General features: G+C 37.9%; 1 protein-coding gene across 1 annotated transcript in view; it reads left to right on the top strand.

The window, feature by feature from the left end:
* Window positions 1–24612, top strand: part of dchs1a (dachsous cadherin-related 1a) — an 89447-nt gene that overhangs the window by 51641 nt on the left and 13194 nt on the right. Inside the window, exons 3-10 of the mRNA XM_043259800.1 lie at window positions 14605–14793; window positions 15446–15677; window positions 15901–16137; window positions 16529–17569; window positions 18622–18803; window positions 19253–19349; window positions 19824–19981; window positions 22581–23430. Of these exons, the coding sequence (XP_043115735.1) occupies window positions 14605–14793; window positions 15446–15677; window positions 15901–16137; window positions 16529–17569; window positions 18622–18803; window positions 19253–19349; window positions 19824–19981; window positions 22581–23430 (2986 nt within the window). The remainder of the gene's footprint in view (window positions 1–14604; window positions 14794–15445; window positions 15678–15900; window positions 16138–16528; window positions 17570–18621; window positions 18804–19252; window positions 19350–19823; window positions 19982–22580; window positions 23431–24612) is intronic.

Here is a 24612-nt window from a genome sequence, read left to right on the forward strand (position 1 = left end):
AATCCCTAGAAAGTGATAATGTGATGGAATGGGAGGATGCTGAAGATTTGAGGATGTTTTATGTGGATCTGGACCAGGATGGGAGAGATTGTTTTTAAGATGCCTCAAGAAGTGCATCATCTCACTGACTCAACTGTAACTGTGCAGTAAATTAACGGGGGTGAATTGAGTGATGTGGAGTATTTGTTGGGATTGTCTAGTTGATTTAGGATGAAGTACATCCAAAGGCCAATAACAAAATGTGTTGCATGAAAACAGTACTGCAATGTTTCAAACATGTTTTTGTGTTTTTTTTTAATATCACTGGGATTGTTTTTTTGTTTGTTTTTTCCAGTGTTTCATGGTTTTGTTTTTAGTTAACTACAATAACTTTGATCTGAAAATATCTTCTAAAAATATCTTAAGTCATTATATCATTTTCCATTTTTGGACAACCTCCTATCCCTTTAAGAAAGAGCTGTCTTCATACTGGAATGACTGAAATCTCCCATGAGGAAGCATTTCTAGGTTTTCCAGGATTTCACTGTCCTGCATTGCTTTTGTTTTTGTCTATGGTAATATATATATATATATATATATATATATATATATATATATATATATATATATATATATATATATATATTTATATTTCCTCTGATATAAACATAGTGTCAAGCTTGCAGGAAGGTTGTGCAAAAAATGTTTAAATATTTCAGGTCTGGAGTGCAGTGGCTAGATATAGCAGTTCTATCTGGGCACCAGCTGTTGTTTCGTGAGAAAACACACGCCATTTCTTTTTGTTTTCTCACTGAAGAGTCGGCTGGGATCTGCCTGAAGCAGCTGGACCAGAACACTGGTTCTGTATAACAAATCGCAGAGTTTTGTGTGTGTGTGTGTGTGTGTGTGTGTGTGTTACCAAAGCACTAAACTATTTGTTTTACTCACCAGTGATGTTAACATCTTCAACCATTAAGTGCATCTTCAAGAGTTTTGCTGATCTTAGCAGGTTTAAGTTGGCCTAGGTGGTCTCTATATCTGGCAGACTGGTCTCTAGCTGGTTGGTCAGTTCAAAAGAGTCCAAAACTCCTTTTAAAACACTCAAACCAGACTGAGAGACTATCGAAGACTGGTAAACCAAATTAGACTGTTTTTTTTTAAGCAAGGGATGGAATAATTGGCAGATACTGAAGCCCAAACTCTGTCTCTGAGTTTTTGGAGCTCTTCATGAGTGCGAAAAATAGCATTGTGGCGACAAAAACCAGAAGTTAACACGTAGCAGAGACCGTAAACTCTCTGTCTGCCAATACAGTGAAACTCGGATGACTGAACAGTCAGAGAGAATGCATCAAACTACATAGCTGTTGATAGGCTACCTTCTGTTTTTTGGATTTATTTGTCAAGAGAGTGATTTATCTCCTCTCAATGCTAAATATTATGTACAGCTTATTTTACAATATCATTACGCAATTTACACAGTATAATGAAAGAAGTGTGCTTCTATTTAAGTGACAATGGCATAAATTACATTCTGATCACTCATTATTATAAATGTTTAGGCTTAAGTTAAATATTTCCCAGTGTAACATGCGTACAAAAGTTCATAAACGGGTGCGTTGATGCAGCTAGCTTAATTATATCTGAGAAGGGAGACTTAGTTTAGGTTTTTTTTCCCATTTTCATTTTCAAGCATATTTACAGCTGTGCTCGGCTTGTAGGTACAAATGTGCATTAGTCACCTCATCTATCATAATCCACACCACCTTTTCTTGTCACACCTTATAATACGCCAAACATTAATAGATGAAACTGTGAATCTCTGCATGTTTTTTATTACAGGATGTCTACCGACTTTGGCCCAACGGATTTAGTTTATCGTGTCGCTTTTAAAAGCAACTCCACCGTCATTTTTCACAGAGGTCATTATTCCTCTAGCGACTATGTGTAGGCTGCTAAATGAATAGTCTGTTTACATGCACGAACAAGTGCCAGCGAAACTGAAGAAATTGATCTAAACACACTCTGGCCTGGGCCGTCTCCTTCACCAAAGTGTGTGTTTTTCTATACTCGACCCTAGCTTGAACCGGAGGAGGAATGACCTCCGCTGGGACCGTCCCACTGCTCTAAAAACAGTCGTCTGAGGGCTGCGGCCCAGAGCGTCGTAGCACGGCTTGGCACACGCCAGTAAGCAGCCCCAGCGGGCCTCACAGAGAGCCGTGTTTATCGGCCAGTGGCACGGGCCCATGTGTGTTTATATGGACGGCTCCAGAGAGCTGATATTAACTGTGTGAGCTAAACAGTTATTTTAAAATGATAGCGTCCGGCCCGCCACACACAATAACGGCCCTCTGTAACAAATGTGGCTGGTTCAGTTCTTTACTTGTTTAGGGGTCATTCTGCACTGTAATCACACATATATTGTTTTTGAGATTAAAAGATGTGGGGGGAAATGATGGACAGGCAGGATAAAAGAAACCTTCAATTGTTAATCTGGAACTTTGCTTAAAGTGCCTCTTTTATACCATTTCAAATATTACCTTCCATGCAGTGTTTAATGGAGCAGGGTGTGAATGCAAATAGTGATAATTGTGCATCCAAAAGACAATTTTATATAAGATAAAATTTCTGTATATATATTAAATCAAGTTTAATATACATATCACACACACATTATGTAAACAAAAATTGCATGCAAAAACTAAATCTGAAAGTTCACAATAAATATAGTTATAGTCTCCCAAAAGAAAGTATATTTTCCAAACAGTGTAAATGTGTTGCTAGTAATTTGAATCCCATTCCTATGACAGCTACTTGTCACAGGGTAACACATTTGCATAATGCTATGTTCTACATTTGTCTGCAATAACAACTTGATTTGCCCATGTCATTTTCTAATCTCGAGACGTTTAGTGTGGGATTCACAAAACGCTTGCTCTTGAAAGATGGCTCTGTACCTAGAGTATTTGGTGCTCCACTGAATCACAACCTGTAAGTATGATAAATAATTAGGTAACATTTTTCATTTTTGGTAGTTTTTCATCTAATATTTACATTTTAAAAATTAAAGAAAGGTTTTTCATAGGTTTAGTTAACGGTGATAACCCTGATATATATTCAGTGCATTTAAAATATTGAACATATTAAATATATTTCATTTTTATCAAAACCAAACTGTTTGTTTAACAGATAGCACTTCAATTAGCTTTATGCTTATTTACTAAACCCTATGATTTCTCATGCCATGTTAGCTAACTGTGATTTTCTTTTGTCTGTGAAACCCCCAAAAGTATATTTCTAAGGATGTTTTTGCCCATGTTATCAAAGTCAACGAGGTCCTAAATAATGCTAGACTCCATTGTATGAAAACCCACAAGATATTTTTTTGTGTGTGTGAAGAAAAATCTTCACAGAAGAAAGAAAACAAAACCAAATGGGCTTTTAAACAGAGTTGTGGTGTAAACAGCAGTTTTCATTCCCATACTATGCAGCAAGATGAGTTCAGTGTGCCAGTTTGTGATGAGCTTGAGGCAAGCGAGTGCTTTTCTCTCCAGCAGAGACTGTGATTAAAGCCTGCTGAAATTAAAGAGCGTGTTTGTGAAGTGGTCTCCAGGTCCCTGTGCAACAGTAAAGCACCTTTCCATTGTCATATGTATCTGGACCATGAAGTGCCTGCAGCCACAGAAAGAAAGAAAGAGAGTTTACTGCATCCCTTTTCAGGAACTTGATGTTTCAGAGTGTCATGTACAAACATTGGAATTGTGACATTTCCTGCTCAGGGAACATTTCTATAAAAGTTGATATCAGATGTGAATAGAAATATTTTGAACCTCACGTGTGAGCTGGAGGTTGTCTTTTCACGTTTCGTGTCTCCTTTCTCATTAGTTCTATCAACAAAGCGGCAAAAAGGTATTTCAAAGATATGAAAAACTATTTTTTTCTAGAAAATGTGATTTGTGTATGCGGCTGCAAAGCTTGCGAATGCAATTCCTAGACAGCTCATCCTAAGCTTGTAGATATGGTGTTGTGGTCTGTTCTCATCACACATTTTGAGTTAAATTACACACCATAGTTTAAAATTTTTAGTTATTGGTTTGTTTTAATTACATGTTTGATGACAGATATAAAGTGAAAACATCAGATCTTTTGTAGAAGGTCCTTTTGATGGAAATACATTTAAATTCATATCTTACTTGGCATGTTTCTAAGTCTGAATTACTTTTCCTTTAAACTCACAATAGCTGTTTTTCCAAAAAAAAAAAAAATAAAAAAATAAGGCCCATACCACAGAAGAATGAGCCTAATTTTTGTGGGCATTGTTGATTTTGTTTGTTTTCTCATAAATATATGCTTTGAAAGTTGATTTACAAATGGGAAACAACCATGAACAAATCAAAGACATCTGGCCATGACAGCAACCCAGCATTCATGTGTCTTTAGGAGGAGAACACAATCATGATTGCTATAATGCAAAAGCAGATGCAGTATACTGTATAATATGCATATAAGCTGATAATGGAAACAGATGAGGGAATTAATGTTTCAAATAATGTCCACTCTGGTATGTGTATATATATATATATATATATATATATATATATATATATATATATATATATATTTGTATATATTATTTTGGATGTAATTAATCATTTAATTCATTTGGTAGCACTAATATAATAATATATAATTTATTATTTTAAATAATATTCCTTTTATTTTTAAGTAGAAAATAATCTACACCTAAAGGGTTGGTTTTATTGGGAGAAAATATTTTTTTACAAAGGACATATATGTGGGTCTGCTAATGAAAATGAAACAATTTCATATTGTTCAATGTTTCTGGAAAATTTTCCATTAGACGCCAATCCAGTATCTCCAGACTAGGATTACACTATCAGTAGCAGATCACTTTGAAACAATAATAGAAAGTAGACAACCTGATCTGGCTCCCTCTGCTGTGCTGTTCAACATTGAGTTGGCCAGATTGAGTTCAGGAGAAACGGCTATTAGCTCTCGCCTCGAGGACATTTATGAGTGATGTGGCCGGTGACTCCTACTGACCAGCATCTAAAATGACATTTAACTGAAAGCAATATATCTGGTAGTCAAATGATGTGTACATAATGTCAAGTCCACTTACATTCCATGTATTTTCTTGTAAGCCACAGACAATTTTACCACTATCATACTTAAAAGCACTGACCATACTATATTTGACCCGTATAAAAGTTGTGCTCTCCAACGTTTTTCAGGGAAGGCATGCGAAGGCCGCAATTCATCGGAAAAACCCTGCTGTTCTTTGCAACTGGCCTCTCAACAACCCATCCGACACGGGTGCCAGGCGGCAGGGCTGCGGGTGGAATTTGCTACCGTGTGCGTGTTGTGTTTGTGCTCGCAGTCCTGCGAGGGAGTTATTGACCAGCAGAGCACTGCCATAAGCCACATCAGTACCGTCAGATCCCATAGCGAGCATGGTTCGCATTATTCCATCTTTGCTGACATCCCTTCAGCATCCCACTAAACTCTCAATGCGATTCATCTGGGTTCATTCAAGTTTCTGAAGAGTGGAGTTGGTTTACAGCTTCAAAGGCAACTTTGTTTAACGATATGCCTGAAATAAATAAGCTATTTGGCTTTTTAAATGATTGTGGTCAAACAATAAAATAAAAATAATTATTTACATTTTCACTTTTTTATTTTTTATCATTTATTTTTTTTTATTTTATGTATTTATTATACCATCAATATCCACATACTCTTAGCAGGTTGTTGTTTCAGTATAATCACCATCTCATATGATTTTGCCATTTCCTTTCCTGTCTTTTTAACAAAAACACGGGCTTTCATGCTTGTGTGAAAACGTAAAAGAGCCGTGTCTCTTATGTGGCATTTCAAAAATAACCGGTGGGGCCGTTGAATGGACAGTGTTTGGGACTCTAGCACAGAGTTTCTTCTGAGACGCAAGGCGTGATGGGGTCAGTGCAAAAGGTCGCCCGGTGTACATTTCCAGAGGTGCTTTTGGCATGTTTATTGTTCCTGTTAAAATGACCACTGGAAATGCTTGGTGTTTTAATTCTCATGGGGAAGATTTGTCAGAGGTGGCACGAGTCTTAGTTTTGATAGGGTTGGCTTCCTGCTCACTCTGAGCTTCAGTAGACCTTAGAGAGGTCAATAGTAAACACAGCCAGCTCTTAAAAACATCTTATTTCAGTAGATAACCTGCCTGTAAAAAATAACTCAATCAAAAGCTATAATAATGGTCTGCCTGACTTATTATAATTTAAAATAATGTGAAAGTTTGTGTGTAATAATTTATGGGTTAATTACTCAGTCCAAATTGATATTTAGTTCATTTGAAATTAATTTGACTAATTAATCAGCACATAATGCTTGAATTAATTACATTACAAATACATAATTTAATATTATATGTGTATGTACAGTAACTATGTAGTCATAATGTATATGAAGGGTTTATTTGCAAAAACAGATCCATTTTATTACATTTTCAAAAATCATGGTTTTATTATGTTAACATGTTTTTATTGTGTTGTTTTTTTTAACATGATCAAAAAATAACTCCGCTGCAAATAGATATAGATTGATTGAGATTAACGGACTGCACAAAAAAAAAAAAAAAAAAAATATATATATATATATATATATATATATATATATATATATATATATATATATATATATATATATATATATATATATATATATATTTTGTAAGATATTATGTATATATACAGTAATCAACATTTGAAATTATCCTAAAATGTAAACCTATCCTTTTGTCTTAGAACAATTCACTTTTTGATTTAAAACTAACTTTTTGGATCCACTGTGTATATATATATATATATATATATATATATATATATATATATATATATATATATATATATATATATATATATATATATATATTTTATATATGAGTATATGTAATATTTTTCGAGTACTTGAGGCATATGGACTGTTGTTAAGATATTTTTAGGTTTTTGTTCTTATTAGAGCTCTTAATATTTTTCTGTTTTATGGAAAAAATAACTGCCTCCGGGTTTGGAACATCATGAGGGAGAATAATTACAGTCTGACAGGATATTCATTTTTGAATCTAATTTGATCTCTTGACTAAACTGCGCAGACATTGTCAGCACATCAGTGTTTATTCAAATGCATTTTCAAACACTTATTTAAATGTCACATTCTCTAAAAAAGGAGATCTAGTTATTATTACCCCAAGTCCATTTTGAGCCCATAACTCCTCTTGCAGCCATTAACCCCTCTGTCTCTGCTTCTCCTCTCTGAGATCCCCAATCTATCACTTTTCTCCGTACATGGTTTGATGCCTTAATCACCTCCAGCTGCGGAGGCCAGATGAAAGACAAACACTCACAGTTATGGAGACATGAGAGAAAACGGGGAGACCGTACTCTATAGTCCCTCCGCACCGGTCCTCCTGGTGTCATTAGTCCTCTTTATGCTGAATTGGCCCTTCTGTGATCCTCTGCCAAAAATCTGCACCTTTCCCCAGGCCGAAAGTACCTGCTGCTACCCCTCCCCGTCACCGTCAAGGCCAGAGATGAAAAGCTCGAAGCTGTGTTATTTTAGAAACCAACACCTTTCAAAATTCTTCCAAGCCCAATATTTACATCCAAAACTCCGGCCTTTACACCATACCTGACATAAATTGCGGTCGACTACCAGAATACGAGTCTGCATCTGATAAAAACAAGAAACATGACGAGTCCGTGTCAGCTGCTTCTTTCCACCCGAGACTTTTTGACTCTTTCTGGACATTTCCTGATGATAGTGTCCTGGCGGGCGGCTCACACCGGGATGGAGCCCAGCTTCCTTGCATGAAGAAATAATTAGAGTGCTCAGTGATCTTGACATGTATATGATGTTTTACAGGCATCCCATTATACTGCAGATCCCTTTTAATGGACATCTGGAGAGTGCCGCGTACTTCACAGATCTGGAGGAGCGTTCCGATGATGTCATGCCGATCCATTACTCAAAGGAAGGAAATATGTACAAGTGATGTTTGCTAATACGAAAGCGCCATATTGTGCCCATCGACAGCTTGTACAGAGGTGTAACGTTGCAGTAGATGCAGGTCACGGTGACCTTTGGGGTTACTGCCAGCCACTTGAAAGCGTGTGATAAAAAAATTCACTATGCAGAGAATGCATCTGGTATGTTTCATAACACGTGTCTGTGTTATGTTATTTGCTGTTTTTGCCCAAATGGACATCCATTGGTGATTTTTGAACAATGCTTGGCAATGAGTGAATGCAGTGAATCTGTTATGTTTTATCAAGCTGTAAGCTATTTTGACAGCAGGGTCAAGATGTGATTGTCAGAAGAACAGTGATAAACAACAGTATTTCAAGGGATAGTTCAGTTCAATCTATCTATTCACCGTCATGTCATTTGAAAACCATATGACATTTGGAACACAAAAGCAGATAATTTAATGAATATGTGTGCTTTAAGTACAGTGGCAGTGTACATCATACTGCACATGTTCCAACTGGTTTTCCCTGAAACGCAACCCAAAATGGAATAATTTAATCATGATGATGACTATGAGCTATTCTATTGTCTGCCATCAAGCGCTTTTTAATTCAGAGGTGGCGGGAATGATTCAATTCATCATCCAATCAGACATTCATTAAAAAATTGATATTTCAGATATATTTCAGAAGCAAGTCACAAGGCTTTGGAAAAGCATGAGTGGGAATAAATCATAGATAGATAGAAAGAAAGAAAGCCTCTGTGATGTCCCTGAAGGCTACAACTTCCATTTAGATTCCAATTTTGAATCAATTTTTCACATAAAATAAAATTGCAACATGGATAAAAAAAAGAATGCGCATTCACTGGTAGATTTGTTTTTGTAGTTTCGGTCTTAAACAAGTAAGATGTGTTACATGTCAGATGCTTCAGCTCTGTGGCTGTAATGAGCCGAAGGGATGTGCGGCTTTCACTCGGGCCGCCGGTCAAGTGGGCCAGAAAGTAGTAGGAGGTATCCCGTTTCCCCCTCTTCCTCAGCTCTCTGAAGTCATGCCAAGAACAAAAAGAAAGAGAGATCGCTCAATAAACAGCTGTAATAACTCATAGCATGTCCTTCAATATATATCAGTCCATGTCTTTCTGTCCCCTTTCAGCACTGTCTGTCAGTCACACACATCTTTTTACACTTCCATCCATCTCTATTTTTACTCAACCCCTGCTTTCGTATTTGCATCTATTCATCAGTCATTGTTCATGCATGTCCTCCTGTGGGTTTGGGAATCATTCATCAGTGTGCTGTTTTTGTCTGTCTGAAGTCATATGATGTGAATGATAGCTTCAATAAAATGCTGTATTGAAATTATTGGGAGCATAGTATGTTTATGGTGTACTTGGCTTTGTCTGTAAGTATCCTTCCGAGAAAAGAATGTGCTGTTTTCTGTTTGATCTCTTATCTTCCCCGCTATGGAATGAAATGAGATATAGCACCAGATTGAAAATATGAAAGCCATATTGTGGCTTAAACCGAGAGGCTTTTGATATTAACTCTAGATTTCAGACAGTACCCTGTATTTAAACACCACTTTTACAATAGAGGCCTTGGTTGATCAGTTTACCCCAGTCATTATTCATTATGATTATGATCAGTTTTAAATCTGGTCATTATTTAATAATTATAATCTTATATTTATAGAATTTTCTATACATTTCTTTCTGTGAAAAATTGCATTCTCTTTTTTTATTTTCATGTATAAATGCTTGTCTTGTTTATCAGTGTTTGTCATACCTATTTGAAGTGCAGTATGTGTAGTACAGTGTTTAACTACACATTTATTTTATCACAATAAAGATTGTGAAATGCTGCATATAAACATTAGCCAGTGACTCAAATTTATCACCAAATCACCAAATAAATGAGAAATATATTTTAAAAATATAATTTTGTTTCTGTGTTTGATTAATGTATAACGTGTGCTTACTTTTTTGCCACTTTGATGTTAATCTACTACATAGGCGAAGATTGTATTTGTTTTAAAGTTAATCCAAGTTGAATCACTTGTCAGGACTTGTGTCTGTTAGCATTGTTACTTTTTCACATTTGACCAACTACTAAACTGCTTTTATGATACTTTTTTTAAAATGATTTTTGGTCCTTTTTTGTGGTTTGACAGTCTCAAACCCTCACCACTTTCATTGTACTGCAAATAACTGCTTTGAAATTGAGCTATTTTTATTTTTGAGTGAACTAGCCTATTTCTTTAACTTTTGTTAGTTCCTGTATTGTGTTTTAGCCTTTTATAGTTTCCCAACTAAACCACAGTTCCCATATGTGGAACTTGCTGCAAGTTTGTGCAACGTTTAAATAAAAACAACTATTTCTTTCGGTCAAAACTCTTGACATTAGCTGCAAAGAAGGCAAGATGTTTGAAACTGAGCTCTTTTACGTGAGATCACGCTGTTTTAGTTGGATCACTCTGTGGGTTGCTTGTTATTTAAGCAAAGTCACCACTGTACTCTCCGCATGTCAAGTTTGTGTAAGAGACGTCTCTCCAGATGACCCCAGTGCCAAGTTACACCAACTTGCTGTCTTTTGTCTGTGTTTGGCTGATGTAATCTTTGGTTTTATGTTTATTGATGTCTTCACTGAGAAGATCAGTAGTACAGAACGGGCTTTGCAAAAGGGTATTTGTCTGACACACTCTGATTGGCTTGTTAGCAAGGTCGCAAACTGTTCTGTTGACTACAGTGTTTAGTTTGGCTATGAAAGCTTCCTGATCAGATGGTTTGGTGTTGAATGCAGTGAGATGGTTTGTTTGAATAGGAACATGCCACAGAATTAAATGAAGCAGTTGTGCATACTAAATGAACTATTTGTAGCAAAGCTACTTATCTATACCATTGTTGGATAACACATCTTAAACTTCATTTGCATGGAAAATGTCCCACAGAACAGTTTCACAGTCATCTATATATCACTTAACCATGCAATATTTTGCCAACTTACAGGTGACCTTGAGTCAGTGGTTTGTCAAAAGACATTTTACAGACATCCTAGTAAAAGTTGTGCATTTTCATTTCCAAGGTGGTCAGTTAGCAAATCAAAAACTTTGCTGTCATATACAGTGAGCAGTTCCTCTTGGGAAAGCATCAGTCAGGTCTCTCAGTTATACATTAGTCACTAAATGAGCTGTGTAGCCTTGAGAAAACCCAATGCAGTGAAACCAGATCTATTGCATTAACAAAAACGAACGAGAACTGGACAAGCTTATTCTTTCTCTCTATTAATCTTATATTCGCTTACTTGAATGTTTCTTTTTCTCCCCAAAAAAAAAGGAGTCAAAAGGAATGGTGGGTGAACCACAAAACTCTACAAGTTCGCATTGGATTCCTTTGGCTTGTTTCTCAGTAACAGCTCGCCCAGCCAAAGCCTCACTTGGCTCGCTCAGGGCGGTTCGCATCTTTTGCTCGCACAAGGAGAGAGACGAGGGAACCGTTAGAGCTCCAGAATGTGTCCAACGTCCTCACTCTTGCCTCACTTTCACACCCTGAAAAGAAATTATGTATGAGATTTAAACCACACTTAACTTAAAGACCAAACCTCTGTTTGTTTGAGTATCCCAAGATAATAACATTGGCTCAACCAATGGTTTGAGTTTGGGGGTGGGACTAACGGTTTGTGCAACCAATGTAAGACGGAGAGAATGTGTTTGAATGTTTGGAATTCTCTTGTGCAGTAATTGCACATTTTAGTTGAGCTAAGAAATGTATTGAGAGAAATTCAGTGTTTGAAGTCATCTAGTTCTTGCGTGCTGTTGGCGTTTCTGAGTCTACATGTCTTCATAAGTTACGGTGAGGAAAAGCACAGAGGATTTAGCAGAGATTTCGAGAAAGCAGCGCAAGCACACTTTGACCCACTTATGATTCAGTCAAGATTGAGATTCCACTAAACTTCTTATGAACTGTTATTGTACTGGCAAAAGCAACCCAGTTCTAAAACAGTACATCCCCAAATCCCTCAGCTCCTGTGTGTGTGTGTGAACACACGTATATGCCTATTTTTGTGTTTGCATGCACTTTAGGTGCCCCCTCAGGACCCGAAAAGACAATCATTCAATCAGTCATCATGATTACTGGCATCTCACCACATATTCAAACACACTCTAAAAATTATGAGCTTGGGTTTCTCCCCATTTTTGAGAAGCCACTTTATTTTAAATCCTTTTTGGGGGCGAGATGGAAAAAGAAACTCAATCCCACTTCTGGTTTTAGTCTTCTACCTTTGAAGCTTTTACGTGCTTAATACCGATTGTTTCCCATTGACTTATTGCATGTACCGTACTCATAGTCAACCTGACAGATGTTTTAAAGATGGCTTGCTGAGTACAGTAATAATTACATGATTTCTTATTGTGACCAACATGCCGCCTTTTCTGTACAAGCAGTGCTGTGACTGAGAGGAAATATTTATCTTACAGTGCTGCTTTGGAGCTCTTTAGTTGGACTACATTGAGACCCACAAGTCCCCCAGACGTTTCCCAGCTCTCTCTGCCCAAACCAGGCTTTTATGGAAAATGGCTTTGTCCATGAAGCAGATCCTTGGTCAAACCGCCCCTTCCACGGTTTGTTGCCTCAAGCTCTGACTCTTCAGGCCTCAGGCGTCCAACTTCTGTCAAGCTAGCATGAGGGGAATAAAGATAGGTAGTGTGGTGTTTATGAATATCGTGCTCCCCCCTTGCACGGTTGTAAAATATCAGGGTTTGCTTTAGGGGCTTGGATGGTTAAAAGGTGGAACATCTCTCCTCTGTGGGCTGAGACTTCTTGTCTTCATGATGATTATTTTTCCTACACTTGCTCCACAGCGTCTGCCAGAACGCGATCTCAGACTCGGATACCCTCATCTCAATGTCATTAGGATCTGTTTGCACGGGTTCAATCGCCATCCACTCCAGACGGCTCATGGCCGAAGTGTAATGTTGTTTGAGAGTTGGTAAATGTCAGCCGAAGTTGGATTTTTCCTTTTATTTGATGAATAAGAAGCTGAATAGAAAGTCATTTTATTTTCCATATTTGTGTGGAATGGCATTTCATTTTCTCTCAGATAATCATCACCTCTATACAAGTCTCTTTCTGTCTTTCTTTCTCTCTCTCTGGTTCCATTTGTTTATCTGTCTGATGTTCTCTCTTGAGCTGTGCACTGTGGCTGTGAAAGTCTTTATGTCCGCTAGCTGCCAGTAGCTTCCCTCCTTTTGGCTTGATTGATCAAACCCAAGTGCAGCAGAAGAGCTCTCCATGTGCTCTCTTAGTTTACCGCAGTATATGTACCTGCCGCAGAGCACCAGAGCAACATTTGATTGCCAAGGGCTGTGAACCAAGTTAGATAAATGTGTTCAGTGGTATTGCTGCTCAGTGGAGTCGCAGGTTTATTTGTGACAGGAAAGTGCTGAGTGTTGTTGGAATATAAAATGAAGGATATAAAAAATTTAAATTCAAGCTAGAGCTGGAGGGTATGTTGAATATTCACAATATATTTGTACTTTTTTCCTTCTTTAAATTTTTTTTTAAATATATACTTTTATAGATTTGTTTTATTTTATTCAACCTTGTATAACAATGCACATACACATTTCTTGAATATGAAGTTGCTTGTTATTTAAGCAAAGTCACCACTGTACTCTCCGCATGTCAAGTTTGTGTAAGAGACGTCTCTCCAGATGACCCCAGTGCCAAGTTACACCAACTTGCTGTCTTTTGTCTGTATTTGGCTGATGTAATCTTTGGTTTTATGTTTATTGATGTCTTCACTGAGAAGATCAGTAGTACAGAACGGGCTTTGCAAAAGGGTATTTGTCTGACACACTCTGATTGGCTTGTTAGCAAGGTCGCAAACTGTTCTGTTGACTACAGTGTTTAGTTTGGCTATGAAAGCTTCCTGATCAGATGGTTTGGTGTTGAATGCAGTAAGATGGTTTGTTTGAATAGGAACATGCCACAGAATTAAATGAAGCAGTTATGCATACTAAATGAACTATTTGTAGCAAAGCTACTTATCTATACCATTGTTGGATAACACATATTAAACTTCATTTGCATGGAAAATGTCCCACAGAACAGTTTCACAGTCATCTATAAATCACTTTTTTTATTGTATTTTTCCTTTTTAATTTAAAAATAATTTTATTTATTTATTTGGCAACAGTTCATTTAAAATGAGTTTATATGAGTTGATATGAAACCATTGAAAAATATCATGACTTTAAATGATTTCAGGGCAAATCCATATTGCAAATAAATATTAATATCGGATGCAATAAAAAAGGTTTAAAATATTGAGAAGTTTTTTCAACTATTTCTATTTTCAGATATTTTCAACTCAGCCTACCCACAAAAGTCTTCTACTGTCGACTGAATATAAGTTCTTACATAATTATTCCTATTCAGTATAAAGACAATCACTGTTTAACATAAAATAAAGTTTAGGACCTTTGATTAAATAACATTGAAACTTGGTCCCAAACTCTGAAAGTGTCTGGCTTCTCTCCTTAAGCTTTTTGGGACATTTGGCTTAACATTAATCTAATGTGTTCTCTTCTTTTCCAGGTTACAGCTACTGATGCAGATGGTGGCTCTTTTGGCTCCATCTCCTACTCTCTGGGCTCTGGTCCAGGCAGTGTGACCCCGTCTCAGTTCACTGTTGGCAAGCACAATGGACAGATCTGTACTACCACCAGCCTGGATCGTGACCAGGGATCAGCCAACTACGACTTCACCGTCACAGCTGTGGATGGGGTTAGTATCCAGTGATTCCCAGCAACCTCATCCTTCACCAATTCAATTATGACATCTACTGTGACTGGATTATTTTTAGAAATGCAGCAAATAATGTCTATTTAGGAAGTTAGTAAGGAAAAAATCGCCTGCATAGTAATTCTTCAGTAGCGGTTTAGCATCCTGTGCCTAAATAATACTTTAAAGTGCCAGGCGTCAAAGAAAGGAAATTTCAGGAGACACATTAAAGCAATCAATGGCAGCTGGGCCCTAAAGAGCATCAGCTTGTAATATTTAATAAGTTGAGGCTTTTCCTGACATGCCATTTGCTCCATATGGGATGCCAGGCGGGCAAGATGTTTAGCAGCAAGAACCATATCCCACATGTACTCTGTGCCCTTGGCAGATTGCAGTTCTCTACAGGGAATATAACCAATCTATTTCCTCCCTAAAAGTAGCCTTTGAAATGTTTCAGTGTTTCTTTTAATCCAAATATTTCGTCTAGTGTAGTTACTCTAGTCAATTGTGAATGTTTCCTTTGTCTTAAGATTTTAAGGCTATGGAGTCAGCCTTCATCAGCTGTTTGGATTATTATCTAGTTAGATTTTCATTCAGATCAGTTCAATCTTTAATGACCATTAAGCAACATTTAATCTTGGCTGTGTTTTTGCAGGGTGGACTGAGTTCTGTAGCCTATGTGCGGGTGGACCTGATAGACATAAATGACAATCGACCAGCGTTCTATCCTCTGAACTATGCAGTGAGCCTGAGTACACAGAGCACCCCAGGAACCTCTGTCCTGAAGGTGACTGCTCACGACCCAGATGCTGGAGATAATGGCAGAGTGACATATCGAACTGTACCTGGAGGGAGCTCATCTTTCTTCACCCTTAACAAAGATACTGGTGAGACTATTAAAAGTTTTATATTTTAATTGCAAATGATGGCAAAGTTGAATCTTCAGCAATAAAGGTAATATTTTCTTTACTTTTTTTTATTGTACGGACCCCAGTCTTGAATGGTAGTGGGTGGGTGTGTGTATAGGATGAAGAGATATCTTGTATCTTAATATATTCTGATACTTTTAAACCAAATGAAAATATTTCCTCTGGGTGTGCATTTTTACAGGAGTGATTTCGCTGTCGCGTGCTCTACATGGAAAGGCAAACTCAGTCATTACGATGGTGGTCTCAGCCCAAGATGGTGGGGGCCTTGCTGCACCAGTTAATGCCAGGGTCAACATCAGCATAGTCGCAGGACTGGTCGCCCCCCCTGTGTTTGAGCAAGCTCAGTACTTCTTTGTGGTCTCTGAGGATGCCCTGCGTGGAACACAAGTTGGCGTTGTGCGGGCCAGCACTAAGAATGGTGGGTGAGCTAATCTCAGAGTTTTTTTACTCCCCCTCTTTGGTCTCAAATCCCTATTCAACACGTTAAAACACATAAACCAGACTTCAGTGTGTACCCACATTTATCAGTCACATTGGACTGCGTTCAAGTGTGCTGAAAGACGTCTTCTGGCTTTTTTCTCCATGGTGCACCACTTGTACAAATATGCATGGAACCACTGCACACACCTCATTTACAATCGACATTAATCATTCATTCTGTTTTAACCACTTCGTTTTTTTTTTAATTTGCTTTGGATATTTGAAGCACTGAATTCTGGTCTCATGTGTTGAAAAATAACTCTTTGTCTTTGTTTTTGTCTTAAACTGTGAACTAATGGATCTCTGGCCATTTGCCTCTTTCTTCTCAGGTGTCTCGAAGGATATTTCCTACACAATTAGTTCTGGTGACCCCACGGGCTACTTCACCATTGATTCGGAGACCGGGGCTTTGAGAACGAGCTTGCCTCTGGATCACGAGGCCCAACCTAGCTTAAATCTGGAAGTACAGGCGCACTGCGGTAATCCCCCGGCATTTGGCCAGACTCGGGTACGAATTACAGTGTCTGACGTCAACGACAATGCGCCCATCTTCTTGCCCTCATCTTCCGAGTCACTGATTCTACCTGAAGACACCAGGATGGGTACAGTGGTGTATAAGGTCCAAGCAGAAGATCATGATTCTGGACCCAATGGTCTCCTAAGTTTTGACCTGTTCACTGGCGGTGCCCAGAGAATCTTTAGCATTGATCGCAACAGCGGACAAATCCGCCTGATTGGCAGTTTGTCATACGAGACCACACCTCGCTATGACCTGCAGGTGATTGCTAAAGATAGCGGAGCACCTCAGCTAAGCTCTACCTTCACCCTGGTTATCCACGTGCAAGCCGAGAATGGCCAAGGCCCTGTGTTTGATAGTCTCACGTACAGAGTTGAACTAAAGGAAAGCACACCACTCAACACTCGCTTCCTGCAGGTACGAGCTGTAAACCGAGATGGCGGCATCACTCCTGGGCTGTCTTCTACATCTTCCGCCCCACTAGCCTACCACCTGCACCCAGACGGTGACGCTGCAGGGTTTGGCATTGTGTCTGACAGCGGCTGGCTGTTCGTGAAAAGTGCCCTGGATAGAGAAGCCAAGGAGATGTACCTGCTCACTGTACTGGCCACATCAGGCAACGGACAGCTGAAGAAGACGGGTAGCGCCACAGTGCGTGTGTCAGTGATGGATGAAAATGACAACACCCCCCGATTCACTCAAGATAGAGTGTTCCTGGCAGTGCGAGAGAACCTGCCGGCAGGCACTGGCTTCGGCCGGGTGTCTGCCAGCGATCGTGATGCTGGTCTCAACGGTCGGCTGAGCTACCGCCTGCTCCATCTGGATCGCCACTTCCAGATCAACTCCCACACAGGTGAGCTTCAAACATGGCAGACAGTCTGACAGACAAAAATTGCTTGGAATGACAAGATCAGCTTGGCACCTAGACAAGTCTAGTGGTATTATCTTTGTTTGTACAGATTAGGGATCTGCAAAACTGAGTATTTTGAAAATTTACTAGTTGGCGAGTTGTTTATGAATAAGTCAGCATGTTAGTCTTAAGAAAGCACTATATAATTTTCGTGTCATGTTCTTTATATGTCTAACTGCTGAGATATTTATTATATGCATTATATTATATGCATTATATGCACATAAATAGGCTAAGTAACTATAACCAAGCTTTTATAGTTGTTATAAATAAAATAAAAAAGTAAATATGAAAAATAGATTGGTACTGCGTGTTGTTAATTCCAGTGATGACGTTCGACTATGTTGTCCATTGAGGCTGCAGTCAGTGAACTTAACAGTGACCGAACTCATTTACACAGTCTACTGATTCATGAGCTCAGGAGCTAGGGAGCTGATTGACACACACACATAGTCAACACTTAAACAATCTAAATAACTATAACCAAGCTTTCACACTCCTCATAAAAATCAAGTGATTTCAACTGTAATCGTAATTTTGGATTTTTTTTTTTTTAAGTGGTAAATTTGCAAATTGTTTAATTGTTTAATTTCAGAAAGCTATCACAGTCCTCACAAAAACAATGTTATTCAGATTTCTTGTCAGCATGCTCTAGACTTTTTGACTGGAAGACATGAAAATCTGCATTTTTTTTAAAAATTGTAGAAATCTAAATATGCAAACTAGCCATCCTCAGTGAACCTGCAAGTCCATTGATGAATGACTATTTGACTGTTCTGACCCATCCCTAATGTGGAGCTGTTGAACATACGAGGGTAGTCATCACACACCACTCCAGACTTCTGGCAACATGCTAACTGTGGGGGTTCCTCTTGGTGAAGTCAGGATGTGCCATCTGTGCCTTCTGCCACAGATGAAATAGTGCAATAAAATAGTTTGTCTTACTCTCTCTCTGTCTCTCTCTCTGTTTTTCCATCTGCTCTGTTCTTTTAAAGGTGAGATAAGCACAAAACTTTCCCTCGATCGTGAACTTCAGTCCAGCTACCAACTCGTGGTGGTGGCTCAGGATGGAGGGACCCCTCCACGCAGCGCTACAGGCACTGCTTTTATCACGGTTCAGGATGAGAATGATAATGCGCCCTCGTTCAGCCATGCAGGAAGAGAGCTCTTGCTGCAGGTATGAGATATAATATTAGCTTCATAAATCTCAAAGCTATGTCCTCCAGAGGAGAAAGACTGTAGATTTTAAATGTGCACAGTATATGTGCAACGTCAAAGTTGACATGGATAATAAACATGGACTAAAAGCAATAAAACTCTGATTTTAGGGTCATTAAGAATATTAAAATGATTTCTGGAGGCTCCTGTGAGTTATGGCTGATGAAAATTAGGCTTTGACATCACAGAATTAAGTCAAATTTAATAATATTTCACAATATCACTGTTATTAAATAAATTCAGCCTGTGTTAGCATGAGAAACTTCTTTCAAAACCATTAAAAACTCTTGAATGAAACATTGTATATTCTAAAATTTCTACAGAGATTTTACAGAGGAAAAATAATACAGATTTTATATACAGAAGTGAGCTGTATTGATAAAAGTGTTAACTGAAATCTCTGTACAGGCATTAGAAGGTCAGCCATCTGGATTTCTTCTGGGAACCATTCATGCAAAAGACCCTGATGAAGGAGAAAATGGAACTATTTTCTACTCCATGTCTGGTAATAAAGATGCATTAACTCAAAACCTGTTGTTTTAATGTCTTGCACTTTGTCGAAACCAGATGTAAAGCATTGTCTGTCTACAATGAACATGAGACTTCTGATTTAATTAAAAATATGAGATTTAGTCTGTTGTTATGCTGATATTGATACTTAAAATGTATGTTGGTACCAAAAATACATCATAACTGAGCCATTCCATAATATTCTGCTATTCATCATAACCCAGACAGCATGACGTGAAGTGTAGAAGGTAATGTGTTGACGTGTGAGATCATTAAATATGTTTTGTAACACATTTACTGAATTTGACACATAACTATTTCATTCTGTAATTTATCTGTAAATCAAATCCAGATGGGATCAACATTGAAGCCGTGCACACTTTCTACAGTAGAAAAATAGTCAATCCAATCATTTTTTATCGTGCTGATGCACACAAACCTGACCCGCTCTATCCTGTCTTTGCTGTAGGTCCCAGAGCCGAACGTTTCACACTGAACCCAAACACTGGAGAGCTGCGCTCCTCTTCCCCTTTGAGCCATTCAGAGCGTCCTGAGTATAATTTCATCATTCTGGCTTCAGACCGAGGTTCACCCCCTCAGAGCTCCACCATAACATTGAAAATTCAGGTCAGATGAAATGCTGACTAGTATTGAGATACACCTAGAGTCTGTTAACCATTCTAAATCATGCAAATTAAATCCACTGGATGACAGATGGATTAAACATATGACCAGTAAAACACCTTCAGTCTTTCTGGAACCAACAAGTCATTCTTTGGCAGCTTTCCTGACAAATTTCCTAGCAATGTATATTGTGCCTTGATTAGTTATGGCTATAAACCTTCAAAAATTGAAGTCAACGCAAAGGTCTTCGGTCATATCAGAGATTGGCTTCATCGCAAGCTCACAATAACTTCTTCCGCCACATGAACCTACTCATCACCTTTTCATAATATGCAAAATGATTTATTTAATACTGTTATATGAAAATATGAACTTGTAAATTATCCTCTGCAGGCATGGATCCATTTACATCCGCTTTCAGGTTAAACATCATGCAAAGGAAATATGAAATGATCTAGTTGGCCTAATCAAGGCTTAAATTCTTGCATTGCAAATTTCCATAGCCAACTCATCTCTCCTAGTCCAAGTCGTGTAACCTTCCCCAAGCAATGCCGGGAAAAATACTCTCAGCTGGCTAATTTTAGGTGCTCAAAGATGAATGTCTTAACCTAGACTTTTTTTCTCCTACATTTTTTTTCCGTTGTTGTCTGCAACATTTTAAGCGTGATATTACGGTATAAAACACTCAAAGTAGGAGTGACCGACTTCCCAGCTGCACCGATACATGTGCCAGCTGTGCTTTCTGCTATGCTGCGTCAAAGTCTCGTAATACAGTTCAGTAGCCCTTTGAAGAACAGAAAACTCCTTGTGAAATACCCCAGTGATCAAATTAATATTTCTTGAGCAAGTTAACGGAGTGGAAACAGACACAACGGACAGCAACAGTAGTAAATTCCAGCATGCAAATGCCTGGAAAACACATTTATGCTGTATAACCATTCAATAGTGTTATGGTTGTGCCAAGACAAATAATAAAGTTCATAATTGATATCTAATTAGAATAAAAGAGCTCTGGCAAGGCTTTGATTCTTTCAGAAATCAATAGTTTGATTCAAAAGCAGCTGTGTGAAAAAAAGTAGATCTTTTGTTGGAACGTGCTTTGACATGTCATTTACCGCTTAATGTGGGATTAATTACCCCTCTGTCCTATTATGTTTCATTAGAACACTTGGCCTTGAGAATCTCCTTACTGCCAATATACTAATCACACTGGTGCATAATGATGATTTAGTCATAGTACAGAAAATAATAGATTTTTCATGAACACCTGTGTTGTAGTGCAAACTTGTTTGAGTTCTAACGTATAGGTTTTAAGGTTCGACATGTGCTGTTTGCATGTGCGTCTTGCCTTATCTAAATGTTTGTTTCCATCTCTCTGTGTGTCTGTCTTTCTGTGCACACACACACACGCAATGTCTCATCTGCTAAGAGAAACTGCAGGCTTCCATATTAGGAAGCAAGGTTATTTCGCTTTGAAGTGTTTCTGAGTCATCTATGAGGATTCTGTATTTTTATTAAGAATATTTGCGCATTTGAATGTTCTAACAGTTTCCTATTATGATTATGTTTACTTTAATCCAGTATTATTTTTCCTGGCAGTCACAGACCCATCAATTTAACTCTGATTAATGCTAGCAGGTTTGTTGTTTGAGCTTGTAAAAGGCCAAAAAAGTTTTGTTTTTCATTCCCTATTAAAAAAAAAAAAGAAAAAAAAGGAGAGAGGAAAATGTGGGCTGCAGTATGTTTCTGTTTTGTGAGATTTTATTAACAGCCATCTATCAAGACGCAGTTTAAAAATTGGTACAAGTCTGTTCTGATATGTAGTTTAAAATTATTTAAAAATTGGTAACACTTTATTTTAGGTCCTCTTAACTAGTTGCTTATTAGCATGCATATTACTAGAATATTAGCCATTTATTTAGTAGTAATTATGCACCTTACTAACTAATAAGCAGTAAATTAGGAATTAATTGAGGAAAAAGTTGTGAATAAGTGTTCCTTACGCTTAAGTTTTAGTTTAATTTTCGAGGTTCATTAATTCATGATGACAACTAATTCAGACTTCTGTACTTCACATACTGTACACAACATTAAATACACATATACAAATACCCAAGATATACCAATACATATGAGGAGAAGAAGAAGTAACCCCCCCCCCCCAACACACACACACAAACAGTAAATAAATAATCTAAAACAATTTAATTTATTACATAAAGATATTGTTTCAAGCACAATCGTAAGCTTGTGTTTGAAAAAAGTAAAAAAAAGTGTGTGTGTTTGTAGTTTTAATTTTAGATAACAGTAATAAGTCTATTTAAATTCCATGTCATACCTAGGTCTTCAAGAAGAAAGGCATTATAAAAAAATATATAGTACACAAATTATATTAAAAAATTATTGTCTTTCAAAACCACATAGGACTAACAATGTAAAACTTACAAAAAGCTGAATAGAAATTCTGTAAAGCATTAGTTTAATGCAACAAATCTTATACAGTATAATCACAATATTTACATTGCTGTTGTCTAACATTTAGCCGTGCTTTGCATTCATCATTTCAATTTTAAAACTAACATGTAAATGTCTTTCTTTACAGGTTGTAAGCTCAAATAAAGGATCACCTACCACTAACACTCAACCAATAATGTTAAATTCAGTAGAGGGAGCTAAACCCGGCTCAGTCGTGGGGTCTGTTCGTTCACCTGATTCTCAGACTCTTCCTGAAGTAGGCCAGGTCATGTATACTGTGGTGGGAGGCACCGATTGCGATGGCACCTTTGTGGTAGACCGCCAGACGGGTGATGTTTACCTGGCCCGTGAGCTTGACTTCGAAAAAGCTCCTCGATACACTCTACAGATTGAGGTTGATGACTTCTCCATGCCTCTCCCTAAAAGTCACTTTGTTACATTGGTAATCGATGTCCAGGACAGCAACGATCATGCTCCCGAGTTTCCTGAAGACCCCATTATCATAGTCGTCCCTGAGAACACAGATCCTGGATCATCTTTCTACACCTTCCAGGCCATCGATAAAGATGGAAGCGGACCCAACAGTGAAGTGCACTACTCCATCCTGCAGCAGTGGCCAAACGTTCCAGACCTCTTGTTCCTGGATCCAACCACAGGAGTTCTTTCTCTGGGAATGATGTTGGATCATGAGAGAACCTCTTCACTACTGTTGGTGGTCCAGGCGACGGATTCGGCTTCTGATGTTAGTCAGCGGCGTCGTGGGACGGTTACAGCCCGCATATTTGTCACTGATGTGAATGATAACGATCCTATGTTCATCTCACCATCTGTGGTGAGTGTGATGGAGGACCAGCCTGTGGGATTTGTCGTGGTGTATGTCATGGCTGTAGATGCAGATCAGGGAGAGAATGGACGTGTGACGTATCGTATCCAGAGCGGCAACGCTGGAGGAAAGTTCAGCCTTAACTCAGACACAGGTAAACCAATTAACAGCTCCATCTGAATGAGATACGTGATGTTCACTACGTAATGATGCTCTAAATTTAAAAGAAATTAAAAAATTACTTTCATAAAAAAAATGTAAGATTAATTTAAATTAAAATGTAATAAAAAAAAATATACCACAAGACAAAACAATGAATTTTAAACACAGTGATTTTTCTCTTTTACTTTATAATATTATGCTATACATCATACAAATTTTGCGAGAAGTTAAATTGAGAAGGGTAAACTCAACTGCAGTGCAGGCAAATTTTTGCATCTTGTTTCTTTACATTTTGAAACCTTGTTTGATGCTTGAATATTGAGTGATTTTAAAATAACAATTATTCAAAATACCAGTAACATCAGGACACACAGCAGAAGCAGCAAACTTTAAACTTTTTGATTAAACTGATGTGTGAATAGGATATTAAAGGATTAGTTCAATTTCTTCACCCTCCTTTTTTTTTTCTGTGGAAGATTGCATTGCATGCAAAATGCATCATCATTTTGATTCTGCATTTCTGCTTGACTCGCATCTTTCCTCTCCTCCCAAGTCGCAATCCTCTAAATGCCCTTTAGTTCTCTTAATCCTAAAAAGCGCCAGCTCAACATCTCATCCATTCCCAGAAATGTGTCCCTGTGCTGTGAGTTTCTCTGATCTGTGTGTGTGTGTGTGTGTGTGTGTGTGTGTTTGTGCATTAGTACATCATGACATAAAGCAGTAGTGTAAGACAGTACACTTCACTCAGCTGGTAGCTATTTACAGCATGTTCTTCCACTAACAGATTGTGTTTCCCTGCTCCGGTGCATTATTGTGAACTTTGATATGCTTACGGACCCCATACCTAACCAGAATTCGTTAGAATGTGGAGCTAGAAAATTATCCTACAGTTTTTGTATGACAGGGCAAATTTTTAGGTGGTCTGTCTCTTTAAAATAACTCTTTTAAAGCAACTTTCACTTGTTCCGGAAGCTCATTATGAGTGCCCTCTAATATGAATATGAGAATAGAAAAACATCATCTTTCTTCCTCTTGGTTTCCCCTTACGTTATCAAGAGCATGACTTGTAAGGAGTCAAATTGTCTGAAAATATTCAAGCTTGTAATTCTAACCAGATTAAGACCTCAGAGGCATGTTAGCTCAGCGTTATGGAGATAGAAGAGAGGAAAAATAA

This window comes from Puntigrus tetrazona, chromosome 15, assembly GCF_018831695.1.
Source record: "Puntigrus tetrazona isolate hp1 chromosome 15, ASM1883169v1, whole genome shotgun sequence".
NCBI lineage: Eukaryota > Metazoa > Chordata > Actinopteri > Cypriniformes > Cyprinidae > Puntigrus > Puntigrus tetrazona.